Genomic DNA, 22,208 nt, shown 5'->3' with positions numbered 1-22,208 from the left:
AATTGGACGTGTTCAAATAACTGCAGGAGGAAAGACGAAAAAAACAGAAACAGAAAACGTTGGTAAATGGTGAGCGGTGACAAATGAAATTGACAGCGATGGCGGCTTTTTCAAAAAAATATATAAATTAAAACCCATTTTCTCTCTCGCACGTTGCGAGAAAAACAGTACCAAACGGAGACGGATACAGAAACCCCAACGCTTTTGCCTCCTTTTCTCTGCAACTTGCTTCCTCTCTATCTCCATCTCCCTGCGCGCCAATGGAGGCTCTGTGGCTTTCCCATTCGCACGTGCCTCTGCTACGCTCAACACGTGCGAATTCAAGCTTGCCCTCTTACCTAACGGCGAAGCAGCAGCAGAGTTGCAGGAAGAATCACTTCATCGCCGCCACGATTGCCAAAGAAACAACAGACGTCCCTCGGAAACCCTCCGCCGTTACTTCCACGGAAAAGCCGTTGCAGAGCTCTCCAGCTATTCCCTTAAGGAGGGTATCGGCCGATTCTTTGCAGTACGAGAGTGGTTTCCTCGGCGGCGTACCGGACAGGTCGTTGCTGACGGCCGATGACGCGGATGGAGTTCCTGACGCAATGACTTACTTGACTGATATACTGTCTTCCAATGTCTACGATGTGGCTATCGAGTCGCCATTGCAGCACGCGCAAAAGCTCTCGGACAGGCTTGGCGTCGATGTTTGGCTTAAGAGGGAAGATTTGCAACCTGTGAGTTTTTTATTTGATTTCTCTTTAAAGTTTCTATCTTTTTATGCGATTTTTAGTTTGATCTCTTTTGTTGAGTTTGAGAGGTATTTCTTTAGTTTTGTGTGTGTTTTTGGAATGAACGTCCATAGTTTCTGTTATTGTTGCGTTATGTGAAGAATTTTCATCTTTTTTTTTTTCCTTCTCTCTCTCTCTCTCTCTCTCTCACAAACACACACACACTCAAACACACAGTAGAGAATGTTGATGTGTTTTGTGGAAACCCGAGAAATGGATAAGAATTTTGTGTGTAGATAGGAAATGGGAATGTTAGATTAGTTCTGTGTCTGTGATGATAGTGTTGACAGTTGGATATGTAGGTTTTCTCATTCAAGCTGCGTGGAGCTTATAACATGATGGTCAAGCTGTCGAGGGAACAGTTGGACAAGGGTGTTATCTGCTCATCTGCCGGAAACCATGCTCAAGGGGTAGCATTGGCTGCTCAGAGACTTGGTTGCAATGCTGTCATTGCTATGCCTGTTACGACGCCAGAAATTAAGGTCTGATTTACTCCTATGTGATAATCAAGGTTTGATTTTGTTTGTTATGTCATATAATGTGGTTAATTTTGGTTCTTTCTGTGCTCTGAAACTGCGTATCTGTGCAGTGGAAGTCGGTCGAGAGGTTAGGTGCAACGGTTGTCCGTATAGGGGACTCATACGATGAAGCACAAGCTTATGCGAAAAAGAGGGCGGAAGAGGAAGGTCGAATCTTCATACCTCCCTTTGATCATCCCGACGTCATTGTAGGGCAGGGAACAATTGGGATGGAGGTTATACGTCAAATGAAAGGTCCACTGCATGCGATCTTTGTGCCTGTTGGTGGTGGAGGGCTGATAGCAGGAATCGCTGCTTATGTAAAGAGGGTTCGCCCAGAGGTTTGTGAGTCAATGCTACACCAACCTTCTTCAGGAAACTGTTTGAAATCTTCCTCCCCCGCCCTTCTGTCTTATTTTTAAGATGATTTATAAACTGTAAAGAAAACTTAGTAAACTGGTCAGGTCATTGCACACTTTCCTCCTCAATAGAAAGTTGAAAATATCATTATTTTTTTTCTTATTCACCTCATATTAATATCTTCAATATTTGCATTGGTCATTGCTCAAACTTTCCTCAACTTAAGAAGACCTTGTCCCAACATTCTGGGATTCTGAAAAGGAACAGGAGTGCAGTTTAGTTTGTCTCGAGAGTCGAGAAGTTGAAGTAGAAGGATGGCTGGAAAGGTTGTGATTAAGAATCCGAATGAAGGGGTTTTCAGATTCCTGCACTTGTACAAGGAGGGTGAAGAGTTTTATGCAGGCCACTTTTCAGTAAGGAGAAGGGGAAGACAGGGCATGTATAGGGGGGAAGTCTGATGGAGGAGGAGAAGGCTGTGTAGGATCAGGTCTGTCTTTGAGGATTAAGGTGAAAATTTGTTGTAAGTCATTGGTGGTCCCAGCTGATGATTGATTCTCAACTAGACGAAAAAGTGGTTTGGTGTAGATGAACAATTTGAGTAGGTAAAGTTGGAATGAATAAGCAAAACCATGTTTATGAACATTTTTGCTGGATTGGGGTGGATGCTAGGGGTTTTTTTTGGAAGACCCTAAGAGGGCGATAAACTGTTGGAGAACAGAGAGAAAAGGAAGGAATCTATGTTAACCAGATATTGGTACATGCTTATTGTACTAGTGTCAAACAGGATACTAGATACAATACTATATATTGCAAGGATACTTCTATATGTACTATATAGCACTAAAACTTATAGTGTATGGAAAATGGTATGTTCTAACAAATTATAAGGGCCATTGCTTGATGTAAATGTAAACTCTTGGTCTGACAAGTGTGAGAATTTAGGTTGGAGTTATTGAGTACAAGAGAAGCCACTTTGTGCATAAAATAAAATAAACCAAGGGTTAGGTCTGCATCCATTCCATACCTCCCAAGACCCTAGATTGTTGGGAGTAACATTGGGTAATGGCCCTTATTAGCATGTTCTAACAAATTAACAACGAAATCTGTACATGTTACAAATTTAGTTAAATTTGGCAAAAAATTAAGTTTTCAGAAATGATATTTAGGCTCAGTTTGGAAGGAGTACAAATACAAATATGTAAAGTGCAAAGCCTTGTATTTTGTATCATTTTGTATGTATTTGTGCTGTACAAATTTGTATTTGTACTCTTTCCAAACTGAGCCTCATGCTCAAAATCTATATGTAGAAGCATGATGCAATTACATTACATTGGATGCCAACCTGTATCCCTGTCCAGTGTCCAGGATTTTAGGTAATGGCAAGAAAATGATGGGAAGAAGCAAAGAGTCATGATAAGTATTTTTCTGTAATTTGATGGGTCTAAGGGACAGTCTCTCTCTCTCTATATCTATCTATCTATCTATCTATCTATCTATCTATCTATCTATCTATCTATCTCCAGGTGGGGGTGTCTCTAGTGGGTTTGAATATTTGTAGCATTTGCTGTAGGAGGGATGTTGTCTATTTATTGTGCCTGGGGTTTTGTTCAGACTTATTAAGAGCTTTAAGCTATCTCACAATTACTCATGCATGAATATTTGGAGTATGATCATGAACGTTATGCTTCCTGACTTTATGCAGGTAAAGGTCATTGGAGTGGAGCCTTCTGATGCAAATGCAATGGCACTATCTTTACATCATGGGCAGAGAATCATGTTGGAGCAGGTTGGAGGTTTTGCAGATGGTGTGGCTGTTAAAGTGGTTGGTGAAGAAACTTTTCGCTTGTGCAGGGAGTTGGTGGATGGTATCGTTCTTGTGAGTCGTGATGCTATCTGTGCATCAATCAAGGTTAGGTTCCTTCAAAATTTTTTCATATCAAGTAAAGGATGAGAAAATGTTGATGAAAAAATGTAAAACAAGTACAAGATCTTGGGGATATCAAAAAAAGAAAAAAAAACAAAGCAAAACCCAAATGACAAGCCAAAAAGACTTGTTTTAGCATGTATTGCATGATCTTAGCAACAGGGCATTCCTGTTTGACCATTAATACATTGAATTTATCAATAGAAAAACAACTTATCCCTCAAAACACTCAAGATTGTTATCTTGTGATTGGCTAAATGAGCTTTTTTTTTATCGACTAAGGAGTTAGCAAGTCAGTACTGAATCTTTTGTTGGACATGAGAATTGCAATATCTATTTTTCCTTTATACTGATGCATTTTTCTGCTGATTAAAAAAAGAATATATATATATATATACACACACACACACACACAAACACACACAAAAAAAGAAATTTGCGTCAGATTATCTTGGAAATGTCTTCTTGTGCCTATTTTGCAGACATTAGGCAAAGGCTACTTCCACCTGATGCTTCACCTTTGTCCTTGACAAGTTTGGCACATGGTGAAATCTTTGATCACTATTGGCATTCTGGCTTATACATTGCCTCCATTTTTTGATAATAAATACATTCCCTCCAAATTGAACCTTTGACGTTGTTTCTCCATTTGCCTGAGAAAGTTTCAATTCTGTTTTATGTAACCATAAGCAGCTTGGTGCTGTTACAGGTTTAGCCCAGTAAAAACAGATCCTGAAAATTAAAATATACATTAATGTCATACCTGGTGCTTAGATGTTTGCAAGCGAATAGCATTGGCATGCATATTTTAAAAAAAAAACTACTCTACCCATCAAACCTTGTTTAAGCTGTGCATAGAGCAATACAATCTGTTTCTGCCAATCAGATGCAACTTATTCAAGTCTTAGCAACTCTCTTCAGTTATGCGGGATGCCAAATTTATGGTATCAGCTCTTTCCAGTGCAATGGATGTGTAAGACCATGCATTCTAGGATTTTACATTTCTAAGGGATCATAACATTATCAATTTATCACTCACTATGCAGGACATGTTTGAGGAGAAAAGGAGCATTCTAGAACCAGCAGGGGCTTTGGCCTTGGCTGGAGCAGAAGCATACTGCAAATACCATGGCCTTAAGGGTGAAAGTGTTGTAGCAATAACTAGTGGGGCAAACATGAATTTCGATAGGCTTAGGTTGGTTACTGAACTTGCTGATGTTGGTAGGCAACGAGAAGCTGTTCTTGCAACCTTTTTGCATGAAGAACCTGGGAGCTTTAAACAGTTTTGTGAACTGGTATGGTATTGAACTTTTCCCGTCAATGTTTAACATAATAACAGCTCCATTTCATCCTGGTCTTTGAACTAATTATCATCTTCATATGGGAAGGTGGGCCAAATGAATATCACTGAATTCAAGTACAGATACGATGCTTCCAGAGAAGATGCTCTTGTTCTGTACAGGCAAGCACCATTCAATCTGTATGAATAAAAGGAAAAGAAATGCAAAATTTCTGAAGCAACTTTCTCTTGTACAGATATCCTCTTTTTTATTGTTCTCTGTCTCTCATCAACCTTAGGGTAGGGACATTTTCTATGCTAGCTTTATGAAATGATGAAAATGAAGCAGATGTTTGTGATTTTATCTTTTGGTTGTTTGCAGTGTTGTCCTTCATACTGTTTCTGAACTTGAAGCAATGGTGGATCGGATGGAGTCTTCCCAACTTCGGACCATCAATTTAACAAATAATGACTTGGTCAAGGATCATCTACGACATTTGGTAATCATCTTGACCAAATTGAGGTGTCCCTTGTTTTTCATGTTAGGCGGTTTCATGTATTATAGATGCAATAAACTGGTTCCAGTTGTTGGTTCTTCATTGTTTGTATCATCCAAGGGTCAAAATTTCACAATGTATTGGCCCACATCGTTTTGATGAAGTTTCAGTACATGGAATGCATGGAATTTTTATTACCATTCCTTTGCGTCTGTATTAGACTGATACAGGCACATATCAACTTGTTTTGCATCTGTATCAGACTATGCGGATCCGATACAGGCCAATACATTGCGAAATTTTGAACCTTGGTATTAATAACCCCATTCCCTCTCCTCTCTCTCTATCTAATAAGTCTTAATATTTAAGACGTTTTAATTTCAAATGTCTCATCCCCTCTCTCTCTCTCTAATAACTCCTATATTTAAGACTTCAAATTCAAATTTGTCTCATTCCTAATCTTTCTCATTAATTACTTCCTCTTTCTCTCTCAATAATCACTCTTGTTATTCACATATTTAAGGCTCAAATTCAAATTTGGCATGCCATTGATCCCAGAACCTATAATTTTGGGTATAAAAACTAGAAATAGGCAATAGGAAGGTTTGAACCATGGTCACTAGTTTTTAATGACCACAAGCTCACCACTATGCCTATTCTATTTGCTTGTCATATATATATGCATTTTTATTCTTAAGTAGCTTTCTCTTCTTGGTGGATGTTCATCAATAAATGCTAAAATTGATTATTAAAATTTATATATTAATAAATATTAAGACAAATTATATTGATTTTCTGAAAATTAAGGTATATGCATGTATATTTTAGTTCTTACATCATTTTTCAATGGTTACCAATTGTATCCCAATATCTCACACTTTATATAAACCATTAAAGTATGAATTTTTTATGTTTAAATAACTTATTTATAGTCATATGAAGCTTGCATTTATTGTTAATATATTTTTTAGGATTTATTTGAGTTTCTTAGCATATCCACATATATCTTAATTTTTCATCTGTATCCATGCATGTCCAAAGCTTAAAATTGCCTTTCCAATACACTGCATTTCCAATACTTTGAATCTTGGTGTCATCCTACCTAGAAACATGATTTTTTTTTTGTTTGGTGCACTGTGTATACACAAACATCTTCTATTCAGATTGAACCAAGTAAAATGTCAATATGCATCCATAAAGAAGAGTTTTATAGAAGTGAGATTTCATACAAACATGCCTGTTGTTGTAATCAGAAGCCTAAGAAATAATGCCAACAGTAGGAGAGGGTTCTATTTGATCAACATTTGTGGGCATGGTGTTAGGTTATAGAATAAGTATTTTAATACCTTGTCAGCTTGGGGCTTTTAGAGCTTACTTTTAATGCTTTGTGTTTAAGTGTTAAAGTTTTTTTTTTTTGATTAGTATGTTTAAGTGTCAAGTTTCATTAAGAGTATTAAGAAGTTTTGGATTTAACATCATTATAGAGCTTTAAAAAATAATTTTGGTTAATTTAGCTAGTCATATAAACACTACATGGGTATTTCTTCTTGGAAATCTCCAAGGTAAGGACATTATGTTTATTTACTTTTGTGCTCATGATGTGACTTTGGTTGGAACAACTTGGACATGGTAGACCCAATTCTATTTTAATGTTGGGTTGTGCAATATCAGGTTGATCTCTATATTGGGATGTGATAACCTGATTTATATCAGGTTTGACTTGGGTTTTCATAGCTTGATGAAACCTGATTGGAACATGTGTATGATGGATCAAAGAATGGTTGTATCATGTTTTTATTTGTTGCTTGTTGGGGTTTCTTAATATGCAACTTTTTGCTTGAGTAGTTGGTGTGGCTGGGGTTATATTTTCATAGTTCTTGTGCATTAATGTATGTTCTTATATCTATACATCATCCTTTGTCAAGTCAAGTTACCCCCCCCCCCCCCCCAAATAAAAAAATAATAATAATAATAGAAGAAGACTGGTGATTGCACTCATCAGGAGTATGTTAGTGCAAGAAGTCTCAAAGAGCAAGGGGAAAGGATAATAGGCATGAGATTAGGGGTGCAAATGGATTGGATCATGATCCGATGTGATCCTATTTGGTTGAACTCGGATCACCCCTGGTCGGATCTTCCGGTTGTATCCTATGATCCGATCAGAAATCGGATCGGATTCAGATCACCCCCTATTTGATCCAAGAAGATCCAATCCGATGTGTTATACATTTATAAATATATATATATATATATATATAAATAATACATATATATGTGTTATTTGTTTATTTATAAATATATTATTTATATTGTATTTTTATAAATTTGTTATATTATTTATTTTTTTATAAAAACCATGTATATATATGATGAAAATAGTTAAAAAATACTTGTATTTTTTGTTTTTTCTTTATTTAAATTGGTTTATTTTATTTTTTTCTTTTAATAGTTTATTAATTTTTAAAGAAAGCAAGTTGGATCAAATCAGATCCAAAGATCCGATAGGATTCAAATTCAGATTGAGTCCTATCAGATCCGATTGGATCGAATCCAACATGAACAGTGTTGGATTGGATTCGAATATACCCTGATCCAAATCTGATCCGATCTGTTTGCATCCCTACTGGCCATTAAAAAATATATGAAAATTTTATTATTTACTAGAAGATACAGCCCTAAATATAACAGAGTGGAAGAAGTGGATTCATGTATACAGACCAAGATAGTTGGGCTAAGATTGATGGTTTTGATGATATAGTTCATAAAGTATAATCTGATTTTATGGTTTTCATTTCTTGTTACAGCCTTTGTCCTTGTATTTTCCTGTTCTTTTTATCTTTTCTGATCTCTTTTTCTCCTTTTTCCTCTCCCAACTTATTATTTCTTCTGTATTAAACTGTAATTAATGATTTGCTATTCTCTATGGTTTTCTTTATGAAAATCCTCTTGCGACTTAAAACCCTACTTGTAACGCAAGATTGGCAATCTGAAATTACAAAATCTTCATAGAAGTCCTTGGCATAGCTAATGTGTCAATTCACTAACTTGGGGGAGAGCATTGAGAATGATTGATATTGATATCCGAGGTTGAGTTGGGGGCATGGAGTAAATAGATTGCTGCTGTTCCAAGGCATCACTATTTCTATCATTTTAGTTTGTCTCTTGAATTAATTTTAGCTGTAAATTTGTAATATTCCTCAAAACTGTACCCCTTTTATATTTTTTATTTATTTAAACAACATATATCGAGAAGCAGGTTCATATGGTTGACCCAAACTTACCAACAAAGTAATTGAAATATACCGGGGAATCAGATTTTTTTCCAACAATATTGTTTCTTAACTGTAACTTTATTGAACTCTACTAATATCACTGCAAAATTTGGCATTATAAAAAATGATAATGAACGTAAAGCAGAAAATTTTGAAAAAAAAGTTACAGAATAAATATAACTGTAGGACCTGTCTTCATTATTAGCATTTGTTGGTTTTATTTGTCACAAGTGTCGGACTAAGTTGAGTTGTGTTTCATTATGAGGGGTTGGGTTGAATTACATTAGGAGCTATATACATTAGACTTGTTTGTTACAGACCTGTATAGTTATCATTATTTCTTGTCTTTTTCAGTTAAGTTCAATTCATGATCTTTTGTCATGATATGACTCTTGTGAACATGGATCCAGAATTGTCATTTTGTGCTTATATGGCACTGAACAGTGTGGAATGGAGAGGTAGGATTTCATGTAGCTGTCCACATATGTGGAACAAAGCTTAGTTGAGTTGAGTTGAGATCTTGTGCCATTGGCCACCACTGTGTTTGCTTCTTCCATATCATCAAAAGTGGTTGTGGCTTGAAATGTTGCTTTTTCAGTGCTAATGGTGGTTGGCTCCATTTCAAGAGAAACCCGTCTATTGTTTTACCAGTATCTGTAGACTTGTAGTTGTTGACACTAGATGGTTGGTGCTATTTGCTCATTAAATGCAATGCTATTGCTATGGTTTCGTTATGTTCTTTTCTCTCAAAATCTTGTTAATTAGGGTAATGCTGCAATTAAAAATTCTTGATGAGTTGGGTTAAGACAACTCATCTTGTAGTTGTTGACACTAGATGGTTGATGCTAATGCTCATTGAGTGCAATGGCTATGGTTTGGTTTCATTTTGTCTTTTTCTCTCAAAATCTTGTTAATTAGGGTACTGCGACTCTTAAAAATTCTTGATGAGTTGGGTTACAACAACTTATCCACCAGTGTTACTATGGGTATGGTTGTTTATTTTCTTGTAGTTTGAAGTGATATTTATTGACCATCATGTGTTTGCTATTATGATGCTTGATTTTGGTCCTGATCCAACATTGTTCTGAATTTCCTTCAGATGGGTGGTCGATCAAATGTTCAAAATGAACTTCTTTGTCGGTTTGTCTTCCCAGAGAGACCAGGTACTCTGATGAATTTCTTGCATACCTTCAGTCCACGTTGGAACATAACTTTGTTCCATTACCGAGGACAGGTTGGTATCTGTACACTTTCTGACTTCTCATCCGTACCATAAAGATACGTGAACATCAAAAGAGTTTCCTTGCCGTCAGTCCACATTGGAACACAAGTTTGCTTTGTTTTGTTGTTTTTTTTTTAAATTTCTTTTAAATATTTGCCATTGCAATAACAAATTAGGGCAAGAACTTTTACCAATGGATTGGTGTCAAATCTGTGATATGACAACACAAGGCAGGGTATATGGATTTTACTGTTAACTGTAAACTGCATTCTAATTTGGCATCAGAAATATAACCCTTTCATTTGAATTGCCTTTTATTGCTTCCACTGTTTCTCCCTAATGTCATTTTTTTTTTCTCAACAGGGTGAGACTGGTGCTAACGTATTGGTTGGTATCCAAGTTGCAAGCAATGAGATGGAAGAGTTCAAGGATCGTGCAAATACTCTTGGATATGATTACATGATCGAGACAAGCAACGAGGCCTTCCGACTGCTGACACAGTAAGTCACAGTAAGTTATTGCACCTCAGATTTCAGTTGAATGCTGGTTGGTGATTGAAGTTTCCCCCTCTATCGACTTCATGGCTAAGTTTAGTGGAGCTGAAGAGTAAACAACATTCTTCATGGAGTTATGTACTAGCCTTATTTTGTTTGTTTGTTTTCTTTTCTTTTTTTTTTAATTTTCTTGGTAGGGGGTTGTTCTGCTTTTTTTTTTTTTTTCTGTTCTTCTCGGAGTTCTCTAGATTTCTTATGTGCCTCAGCCACGGTTCTATCTGTAATCTGAAGTAACCCTTGATTGCTGTTGAAGGTAGCTATACTATAACTTTTTTTTTTGTGTAAATTAACTAACCTTTGGCTACGGAATTGCTTACTGATTCTAAATATCTAAGCCAAGTACCATAATTATTATTGGATCCATTATCTGTAATAATTATTGGGTCCTCTGCCACACACTGGAGTTCTTAAACTTGTGCTTGTGTCAAACCCAACTTTTCCAGCCATCAAAGTTGACCTTTTATGGGCAAATAAGTAGGTTTAGTTGGTAGTGTGAGAACCTGAATCTAGAACATTGAATTGGAATTGCGAATTGGTATACACGAGTGTAATTAATATAGCAGGTTTGCTAGTCGGGTCTTCAAATATATAGGAACCTTCCACCTGGAAATTTTAGTTTGGAGCTCAAAAGTCTCTGCAAGTATGCATTCCTATACCCGCCATTAATGGAAAAGTTTTCAGCCAAAAGAGGCCTTATCACGTTGAAGATATACTCTTTCATAAATACTTGAACCAAGGTTACAAAAACATATGTTACCTCTAAGTTATTCTTTGTTAATGAAAGAATGATCCATGCTTTTGTGACTGAAATTGACTCCAACAAATCTTGTTTCTTTACCTTTGTGTATTCTCTTCCTAGTAAGGTTGTTCAAAGAAATGTTTGGAACTGGTTAAGGAAAATTTCAAACAATATTAATGAAGTTTGGCGTGTTATTGGCCATTTTAATTCTTTTAGAAAAAAGAGAATAAGAGAAGGGGTAGAGAAGTTTGCACCAGTCAAACTCAGAATTTTAATGATCTAATTGGTGACTGTGATCTTATGGACTTTGAGAAGGTCTTCAATTTACTTGGAAAAATAAGACAACTTGGGAGTGCTTAGATTGGGCCCTAGTTAATGAGGTTTGGAGGGAGATGTTCCCTAATGCTTGTCTTATGAACCTTCCTTTCTTAGCTTCTGATCACACTCCCCTCTTACTTAATACAGATTCCATGCTTTCCTTTGGGCCTAAACCTTTTAGGTTTGAATCCATGTGGTGTTTAGATCCAAAGTTGGAAGAGAGAATCCAACCTGCTTGGAACTTGAAACAAATGGTTCTAGAGCCATGCAATTTGTAAGGAAAAGAAATAACTTAGTCCATATTCTTAGAGAATGGAACAGAAATAAATTTGGCAACATATTCAAAAGGAAATAGGATATTTTTAAGAGGCTTGAGGAGGTGTAAAATCAGCAAATTGGTGCTAATGATAATCCCTCCTGTCCAGTTTAGAAGTCCTCCAAAAACAGTTGAATAATATTCTCAAAAGAGAAGAGGCTTATTGGGCCTAGAAATCTAGAATTGACTGGATCAATTTAGGAGATAAAAATAGCAATTTTTTTTTCACACAATGGCCACCATAAGAAGGGCTAGGAATATGATCATGGGTATAAAAGATGATGAAGGAAATTTGATTAATGTTCAACATGAAATTTCAAACATTTTTTGCAATAAATTTGAACAAAGATTTCAATATGAGGGTACAAGTAATATTGAAAAAGCCATTAGTGGTATCAAGACATGTATAAGTGAAGATCGAAATTATGAGGTTAATAGAGATGTTACTGATGATGAGATTCTTAGTGCCCTCCGTTCAATGAAAGACCTCAAAGCTTTGGGTCTTGATGGTCTCAATGCTTTATTTTCTTTATTGAAAAATTATTGGACTATTGTTAGGGATTCAGTTTGCAAGGTGGTGAAAGTATTCTTTCACCCATGAAAGTTATGTAGGATACTAAATAAAACTTTTTCTCTCTTATTTCAAAAAAGAAAAACCCAGAAACTGTGGACAGTCTTTATAATGTCATTTATAAAATTATTTCTAAAATTCTAGTCAATAAAATCAAACCTTTGTTGGACAAAATTATCTCCCCATTTCAGAGTGTCTTTGTGCCAAACAGACAAATCAATGATAACATTTTGATCGCCCATGAGATGATCCATTCTATGAGGAAGAAGATGGGCAGATCAGATCAGGTTTGATGGCTTGTAAGATTGACATGGAAAAAGCTTTATGATAGATTGGAGTTGGATTTTATTGAGAAAATTTGGTTTCTATGAGAGATGGGTGGGATAGGTTATGGGATGTGTCAAATCTGTCTCTTATCAGATTTTGATTAATGGCAAGCCCTCAAGAGAAATCTATCCCACTAGAGGCATAAGACAGGGGGACCCTCTTTCTCCATACATTTTTGTTCTCTATGCTGAAGCCTTTGCAAGATTGTTGGAGGAAGAATTTGAGGTTATTTGGTGCCCTATTGGTTGTAAAATTTCTAGGGGTGCTCCAAAATTCCTGTTCTACAATTTGTATATGATTGTCTTATTTTTGCTAAGCCACTATCCCTACAGGTCTTAAAATCAAAGAAATTCTTGATGATTATGCTAAGTTTTCAGGGCAAAGTCCTAACTTTGCCAAACCTACAGTTATATTTTCAAAAAATATGCCCATAACATTTAGGAAAATTTCAGCTAAAATTATGAAAATCCCTTTAGAAGTGAACTCCAAATCTTACTTAGGGGCACCTATCATCAATAGAAGGGTGACTAAAAATACATAATAAGATCTCCATGAGAAAATTGTCGGTCAGTTGGCCAATTGGAAGAAGAATACCCTCTCTATGGTGGGAAGAGAATCACTTGGTCAATTCTACTTTAAGTGTGGTCCCTCATTTTATTATGAGATCGTTCCAAATTCCAAAAAATGTGATTGAGGAGGTTGATAGGAACCAAAAAATTCATCTAATGGAGTGGGAGAGAGCTTGCACTCCTAAAAAACAAGGGTGGTTTAGGGCTCAAAAATCTTATTTGGGTTAATGAAACTAATCTTGCAATACTGGGTTGGAAAATTCTCACAGAGGAAGGCAACCTTTGGGTGAAAGTTGTGAAAGGTAAGTACCTTAAAAATAATAATTTTTTGGATGTTAAAATCAAAAAGGTGTTTCATGGGCTTGGAGAGGAATTCTAAAGGCTAGAGACCTAATCAATGGTATGAGGTGGGAGATTGGCAATGGTAGATCAGTGAACTCCTGTAAAGATAGATGGTTTGGAGATGAGGCCATTGTCGATTTGATTCCTCAAGAAAACATTTGTTAATGACGAACTCTTAGTTAGTGATGTGATTGATCAAGAAAGGAAAGTATGGAGGAGGGAGAAAATCTGTAATCTGTTCCAAACAATGTTTGGTTGAAGATCAAGGATATATTCATCCCCTCTAAACAAAAGGATGATAAATTGGTTTGGTGGTTTAATTCTAATGGAAAATTCTCTTCTAAGTCTGCCTATCATTGGAATGTAATCATTACATTTATTGAATCTTGTGAATGGTTTCAATTGGAATAAGAATATTTGGAATCTCAAGTGCCCTCCAAAGCTGCAAGTTTTTGTGTTCCTTCTTCTAAATAATAGACTGCCCACTAAGTCTCTTTTAAGAAGTAGAGGAGTTAAGATTGATGGAGGATGCAATGTTTGTGGAGAGGTTGAGGATGCGAATCATATTTTCAGAAATTGCTCATTTGAGAAAAACTGTTGGTTGAGTATTTATCCAACTATCCAAGGTTTGAAGGAGCAAGAAGTGTCCTTTAGAGATTGGTGGTTAGAACTTTTTGAAAACTTACCGAATGAGAAGGAAAGGTCAAGGGAAAAATTCATCTTCGTTCTTTGGCAACTCTGGAAAAGCAGAAATATGAGGGTTTTTGAAAATATTTCAATTCGATACCTCACACTAAAGTCATCGATAAAGCCTATGTCTCCTTTGCTGAATTTCAAGAGAACATGATCGATATCAAGGGGAGAGAATAGTATCAAGAACTGTAGCTATATAAGGTGGACCCCCGAGATAGATGTGATTAATAAATTTTGATGCTTCGCGGTTGGAAGGTGCTTTGTGCACCTTTGCTACGCTTGCTAGGAACCACCTCAGTGAAGTGCTGGATATTGAAGCATATAAATTGGACCTTGTTTCTATTAACAAAACTGAAGTATGGGCTGTTTGGGAAATCCATAACCTAGCCATGAATTGCAAGAATTATCCTCCTCTCATTTTAGAGGGAGACTCCAAGATCGTGATCTCTTGCCTTAATAAGGTAATGCCTTGCTCGTGGAATCTACGGAATATCATCCATGACTGCTGGGAGCTGAAAGAGAGGTGTGAGAAGAGAATCATCTACAAACATGTCTTTTGTGAGGCTAATCAGGCTGCAGAGTGGCTGGCTCACCATGCGTTGAAGTCCAGTCATCAATTAATGGTTGTATTTTTCTAAACCTTTGTAAGCTTTCTTGGTCTTTTGCTTTTATTTGTTCCAGTGATTTGTGGGAACGTGCTATCCCCCGGTCTTGTATAACCCCTTCTAGTCTTATTAAAAGAAACCTTAAACCAAGGTTTAAAGTATCGATACACAAAAAGATATACTTCTATATATAATCTTTTATGTTTATTTTACTTTTTTTTTCAAAATTTAGTTTTGTATATATGTGTATACAAAAAAGAGATTTCCAAAAACACCTATAAACAAATGTATCAGAATCCCTAAAGATACGATACAATATGCCCACATCATACTTTAAACTTTGACTTTAACCAATAAGTATTGACATTTGACAGCCTTCATGGGTCAGGCAAAACTTGAATACAAGGTTGTCAATGGAGTAGATATGGACTATGGGATTGAATGGATGGCCTATCGACCTGGTCCCTTTGCTTGGTGAACGTTGTGGATCTACCATTTGATTACTTAAGTATAGTGGGTTGGGTAATAAGTTTTTGAGGTTCCAACTTCCTGACTGGCTGAGTGCCAGCCAATATGTTGGTTCCAAGATGCTTCACCATTAAACAGGTGTTTGGATCATATGCTCTACCTTAGTTTTAGTTTTTTCTTTTTCTTATCAAAATTTCACAGGGGATTGGTCTTAAGCTTGCCTGCCGCTGAACATATCAAAAAGACAAAAACCCTAGGCATCTGCTATTTAGCGTATCGGGACATTGGGGTGTAGCCGAAACGATATGGTACGCTTAATACACTCCTATATGTTACGAAATTTTGATCCTTGGTTATTTTGCGAAAGTTTCTTACTTTATATATATATATATATTTTAATGTAAAAGTTTATACTTGAATAGAGATTTTTTTGGTAACAAAAATTGTTGTAATGAAGGAATTAAATGAAGGCAATGTACTCGTAAGGCTCAGATTGGACCGGAAGGTCTGATTGGGAACTAACAGCCATTCCGGGTTTTTTAGAATCCAGTTTTCAAACCAGCTAACCTGTCAAAAAATCCACGAGCATTGTTAGAAACCATTTAAGTTTTAACAAACCGGTTTTCAATGACCAGCCCGGGTCATCGATGCATTTGAAATTATAAAATAACAACAATAAGATTTGAACCTATGACTTCTTACTTGTATATAATAATCTCTAATGAATTAGGGAATGATTTAAAACCGATCAATAAAAGAGGTAATCAATCAAGTGGTATTCATCAAAATTCACAGGAATACTTTGAATGGTCAAAATTCACAGGAGTAAAATAGAATCAATTGCCTGAACGGTTCCGGGACCAAATGGTCTGACCGTTCGAGTCAACGGGAATTTGAAAACCATGATGAACAGTTTGAGTCTTAAAACATTGGGTGTGAATTCTACATAAAAAAGTGAAAAAAATAAGAAATAATTTTAGAATGCCTTTCCAAGCTATTTACATCAAATATGTTTAAAACAGTAAATGTTATATGTTATAATAGAAATTTTTAGGTACCATGGTTATGATCTATTATTAGGCATATTTGAGAGAGGTTTGGCCAAGTCAACATTTGGAAAAGCCCAACAACTCAAAAACCATTTTGACAGAAGATCCAGATAATCCAACTTCCAATCGGGTCCCAGTCCGATTACACTGCTGATGATTTCATCTCTGTTACAAGAGTATGTATCATACATATCCACACTGTGGTTAAAGATCAAAGAGGGATGAGTTTTAGAATGAACAATCATTCAACCCATTTTTCATAAATGGGGCCACATCCCTGATCAAAACAACATCCCCCATGTTATGGCTTCTATGATACTAAGAATGTGCCTGGTTTATCAAAAATGGGACTTGCCATAATCAGTAATCAGTTAATCACTCCCCATAATCAATCTATTAATTAGATGGGTTGGGTCAGGGGCCAGTATGGTTTGGTCTTGATCCACTAAATATGGGACAACCGGACAGTCAGTGAGTTATGGGCGCCCCAGAAGAGCTCAGAGCCCCAGACCCATCTATAGTGCAGTGGGATCTGACCTAGGAGTTAAGGACACTCCTTTACCTAGAATAGCATGTTCTTGGATATCCGAACCAAGGTCAACACTGAATTACGATTTAGGAGAAAGAGAAAATCATCTGGATTTGGTAGTAGAGGTTCATGACTTCAGGATTTTCAGGGCCCTATCAAATCTATAGGTTTAGAGAAACAAGAAACCCCAGTAACTCATTAACTATTAGAGGAGTTGAAGGTCAGAGAAGAGATGAAGAAAGAGATATGAGTTTTCAGATCATGCAAAATCTCTTCTCCTTCAAGTAAGATCTGGATGAGCAGCAGCGGCAAGCTTAAAAGGTCACGAATACAAACAAAAGTCCAATTAAATACAGTCTGAACCTGAAGGCCTGAACAATAGTAATTGTAGGTTTCATTTATCAATACTTAAAACACATATACCACGTTCTCTCAAATACATCCTCATCCACAGACTACAGACTCGTTTGGTACGTTTTTTTGCATGGTCTTTCGGGTGATTACAAATTGGGCTTACTAATTTTTAGTCTATTTCTGTTTGGTTCGTGAAGGATCTAATCACTAAAAGCGAGAGTGTAAAAAGTCCATTTTAAGTTGATTTTGAGAAACTTTTAACCGAAATTTTTTATGTTTTTGAATGTAAAAGTTCAATACGTCTTTTGAATGTCAGAACTACCATCCAAAAGAGATAAAAAGAAAAAAAAAAACCGAAGAGCCCTAAAATTAGAATTTTAGTTTTATATTAACAAACACTGGTTAGTACCAACTCTCAGAAACATACTTCATCCAAATATTCAAGACACGCCACTTATGGTAGGATAAGTAATAGCTGACTTGTCATTTGGAAATTTGAAACCGCCACCCTTTTTTCTTTCACATTTTCTTTGAAATCTTTTCCTCAACCAAACACCCATCAGCTCTTCAAGCAGACTCGGTCAAAACTAGACAAAATAGAAACACTTTTTGAAGACTTGAAGGTGAGATATCACTTCATCACTAGCCTTTAAAGGGGTGCCAAAAATGCTTCCTTAGCTGGAAATGAACAGGTTTCTTAGGACCCTACCCTTCATCTCTAGTTATTGCACCTTACAAATAACAAGCTCAGCCTGTCCCTCAGACCTCAGTTCTCTGTCCCTCAATCTCATTCAATCTCTCTCTCTCGAACTGGACCAAGTAACATTCTGTTCTAGTAGGTGAAGTGGAAAGGAGTATGGGTTTTTCGAGTTCTCTCTTGGGTTATTCCTTCCTTGTTCTTGTTCTGGTGGTCTCTGTGGTTCATGGGCAACCTCTTGTTCCTGCATTATGCATCTTTGGAGACTCTGTCGTTGATGTGGGAAACAACAACAATCTCTACACTCTGGTGAAGGCGAACTTCCCTCCTTATGGAAGGGACTTCACAAAACACAGACCAACTGGCAGGTTCTGTAATGGAAAGCTAGCCTCTGATTTCACTGGTAATACCATCCTTTCTTTCTCTGATTCGTCTGCTCTTTACACCTTTCCTCTGAAGGGTTTGTGTTGTTTTGGTACCTCTAAACACAGCTGAAAATCTTGGCTTCACTACGTATCCACCTGCTTACCTTAGCCCAGAAGCCCGTGGGAACAACCTCTTAATTGGAGCGAACTTTGCATCAGCTTCTTCTGGTTATTATGATAGAACAGCTCAGTTATATGTATCTCTCTCTCTCTCTCTCTCTCCTCTGTATTTCGTGGAAAGATATTAATAATTTGTTTGGATTATATTGTTGGGCAGGACGCCATTCCATTGACCCAACAGCTAGAGTACTACAAGGAATACCAAAAGAAAGTAGCAAACATTGCAGGGAAGTCCAATGCTTCCTCCATTTTTTCTGGTGCTATCTACCTAGTTAGTGCTGGGAGCAGCGACTTTGTTCAGAACTACTACATTAATCCTCTTCTCTACAAAGTCTACACGCCCGATCAGTTCTCAGACTTACTCATGCAATACTTCTCTTCATTCATTCAGGTCTCCATTCTCACCATACTTCAATGCAGTCACCCATTCATAATATATCTCACCCTCACTGTTACTCCATTACAGTTCCATTAATACTCTTCTTCCATATCATACTGTGCAAATGTGCATTGCTGCACTCAGACTCAGTCGCTTGTACGTGCTTTTAACTTATTGGTGCGCTTTATTGATGCCTGTCAGAATCTATATGGGTTGGGAGCGAGGAAGATCGGAGTGACGACGCTGCCACCGGTCGGATGCTTGCCGGCAACAATCACTCTCTTCGGCGCCGGGAGCAACAGGTGTGTGGCGAGGTAAAACAGAGACGCTGTGTCATTCAATAACAAGCTAAACGCCACAGCTCAAGGCTTGCAGAAGAGGCTCTCAGGTCTCAACCTCGTCGTCTTTGACATCTACCAACCTCTCTTAGACATAATCAACAAGCCTGCTGATAATGGTATGTCTATAAATGTCTCTGCAACTTCTTTTCTACAATGCGGGGCCCATTAAACGGTGGGTTCTATTTCTACCCTGTACCTTGGGTAGGGATATTTACTTATTTAGCCCCCGAGCTTTTATTCTTGACAGACACTTTAAACTTTCAGATTCCAGCACTTTGCCCTCCCCCGTTGGCATTTCTGTCAATTAATTTAAAAAACTTATTATCTACCGTCATGTATTTTTTAAACATTTTAAATCTCTAAATTATCCTTTTCCTAATTTATGAACCATTATGCCCTTGCTCTTATATATTTGTACAAACTCTTTATTTATGTATTTTTTTTTTCTTTTTTCATACAAAGTAGGTGAGAAAGAGATGATTTGCTTTGCGCTGCTCTTTTTAGTCATTTCAAAATGTCATTCTTTTACCCATAACAATACCAAAAGGGCATTTTAGTAAATTAATTTCTCCCATAAATCCAATTAATCGAGAGGGCAAAGTTTTGGAATGTGAATGTTGGGCTTAGAGTCACTATGCCAAAGTACAAGGTGGTAATTAGTAATTTACCCTTTTTTTTCCATTTTTCAAGTGTTTTTCTTGCATACTTCATGGGGCCACACAATAGGGGTAGCCTATGTGGGACATTAAGAAATTAATGGATCCCTTTCTTTGATGAGTTCGACTTGGTCAGTGCAATGCCTGTTCGAACAGCCTTTACAACCTTGAATTAGAAATATCTCCCTACTTATGCGCTTTATTTTATGGAGAGATATTTCTAATGCAAAGTTGCAAGAGGCTGTTCAAACTGTTTGAGCACGGGCTTGCACTGATCGAAGCTTAACTCTTTTTTGATTGGTTCCATCACAAGCTGATCAACCATACGGTTGTCATCTAAAACCCTATTTATGGCCCAACTAAGGTGATAAATGTTAAAAAGTACCTAAAGAATCACATCTATCAGAGACTGATGATTTCATCAAATGTCCTCAGTGCAAGCCCTATAACCTTGATATTGTGTGGCAGGATTCTTCGAGGCAAGAAAAGCTTGTTGCGGGACCGGGACGATAGAGACATCACTGCTCTGCAACTCTCAATCAATTGGGACATGTATAAATGCCACAGAATATGTGTTTTGGGATGGATTCCATCCAACTGAGGCCGCAAACAAGATCTTGGCCGATGATCTTTTACTCCAGGGCATCTCTCTTATATCATAAGCAAAAAACCAATCACATTTAAGGATTTCTTTGCTCACTCTTAGAGATACATGACTACATAAACGTCATTTGGGTGTTGTCAGATAAATATAGAGGTTTTGACTTGGTTGGTGATTTAGTTGTTGAGAGTTTAGTTGTCTCATGATGTCATGTGTGTTTTGTAACCACGCCTGGAGCATCTGGAATTTATAATTTATAGTAATAAACCCTTTTTCCTTGATAAAAACAACAATGGTTGGATGGTTCATATTCATGATTTCAGAGAGAGAGAGAGAGAGAGAGAGAGGAATCTAGATAGGCAATCTGAGCACCAGCTTGAGAGGAAAACTGCCATGTTATGACATTTACAGACAACTGTGGTTCAACATTGCAAAATCTAGATATCAATTTCTCATTATACAAGGAGACTGAAACTAAACGGCAGAAAACAGAGCCAAAGTTCATCACCAGAACCAGCACTGGGGTTCCAATTCTCCTAAGAAAGTTCAAATCCTGCATTAGAACTGATGGCATAGAGAAGTTTTGCCCTCAAGGTGCTGGGTCGTTTGTAAGTTGGAAGCTGTAATCCCAAGCGGAAACAATGAATGCATAGAAGTTTTAGAGAAGAAACGACATAGTATCTGTTAACTATAACGAAGACTGAAGAATCTGTCCTGTGACTAATGAATTGATGCAGAGGATATTAGTGTAAATACTACCTTGAGTGTATTATAGCAAGTGGATGCTGAAGGAAGCCGATCCACATCCTGCCCTCCAATTGCTGACCAAAGAGGCACATCGCATGCAACCTGAAGGCAAAAATGTTCTTAACTGACCTCCAGTTCTCCCTTGCATAATAAATGAATAAGAATCCAGCAGGAAGAGCCATTCAGAATTAAGATTCGAATGTGAACTTACATTCACAAGATTATAGGGAAAATTGTTCAGAAGCACATTCCTTGTTAATGTTTTTTCCCAACCATCAATTAGGATCCTCAAAAATAACAACCATACCTGCCTGGGTTCTTGGTACGGGTGTAGGTACCCAATAAAGCAACACACCAAACATATCCAATCCAAACCTGATTATTAATTTCCTACTTCTTAGGTCTAATTCTAAGGAGCTGCTCTATTAGTGGGTCAGATTTGGAAATAGGAAGTTAAGGACACCTTAGGATCTGGGACCACCCATTGGGTTGCGACATGCTCACACACAAGTCAGTTGCATTTCCATAATTACAGGGAGAGTCTGATAAGAATGAGTTTATCAGACATAATGGCCATTTTTTATATGGCAAGTGAATAGCATTAGTTACTACCAAGGTTCAAAGTATCGATACTGGCCGATACACCCTTTTTCTTAACTTCCACTTTTTTTTTTTTTTTTTTTTGATTTTGGTTCAGAGGGGCCGGTTTAAGTCCCGGCTACCCTCTTAACCAGGCCCTGACCCGATACAACCCCTCTAGGGGTGTATTGGGAAGGGCCCGATACGGGCCGATACGTAAAGATTTTTTGAACCTTGGTTACTACGTATTCATACTATTATAATCACTTTCTAGGTTGGTTGGTCCAATGATAAAATCTCAGGCTGGCAAGTGCGAGAGCACTGGTTCAAGTCTGATAGTGGACACCTTATGAAAAGGATTTAAAAAAATAAAAGATGCTAAAA

At 37.1% G+C, this 22,208-nt stretch overlaps 3 protein-coding genes across 3 annotated transcripts in view; 2 read left to right on the top strand and 1 right to left on the bottom strand.

Moving 5' to 3' along the window:
- The first annotated feature begins 45 nt into the window (after positions 1-45).
- Positions 46-10,685, top strand: OMR1 (L-O-methylthreonine resistant 1). The gene is made up of 9 exons (XM_010244684.3): positions 46-719; positions 1,076-1,255; positions 1,363-1,632; positions 3,354-3,560; positions 4,622-4,870; positions 4,964-5,037; positions 5,237-5,354; positions 9,723-9,857; positions 10,209-10,685. Exons 1-9 carry the CDS (start codon positions 261-263, stop codon positions 10,347-10,349), a joined length of 1,833 nt encoding a protein of 610 aa, XP_010242986.1. The 5' UTR covers positions 46-260; the 3' UTR covers positions 10,350-10,685.
- Positions 10,686-17,762: 7,077 nt separating this feature from the next.
- On the top strand, positions 17,763-20,677 carry LOC104587180 (GDSL esterase/lipase At5g22810). The gene is given in 5 exon segments (XM_010244672.3): positions 17,763-18,379; positions 18,468-18,598; positions 18,679-18,912; positions 19,102-19,357; positions 20,366-20,677. Coding segments are annotated over 5 exon segments (1,059 nt in total). The 5' UTR covers positions 17,763-18,135; the 3' UTR covers positions 20,560-20,677.
- A 173-nt stretch (positions 20,678-20,850) lies between these two features.
- UPL7 (ubiquitin-protein ligase 7) overlaps positions 20,851-22,208 on the bottom strand; it is a 35,465-nt gene continuing 34,107 nt past the window's right edge. The window contains exons 13-14 of the mRNA XM_010244659.3: positions 21,258-21,347; positions 20,851-21,118 (exon numbers count right to left, since the gene is read on the bottom strand). Of these exons, the coding sequence (XP_010242961.2) occupies positions 21,035-21,118; positions 21,258-21,347 (174 nt within the window). The 3' untranslated portion in view covers positions 20,851-21,034. The remainder of the gene's footprint in view (positions 21,119-21,257; positions 21,348-22,208) is intronic.

Source organism: Nelumbo nucifera, chromosome 6, assembly GCF_055504915.1.
Source record: "Nelumbo nucifera cultivar China Antique chromosome 6, China Antique-T2T, whole genome shotgun sequence".
Classification (NCBI taxonomy): domain Eukaryota; kingdom Viridiplantae; phylum Streptophyta; class Magnoliopsida; order Proteales; family Nelumbonaceae; genus Nelumbo; species Nelumbo nucifera.
This window is presented reverse-complemented; position numbering and strand designations above follow the sequence as displayed.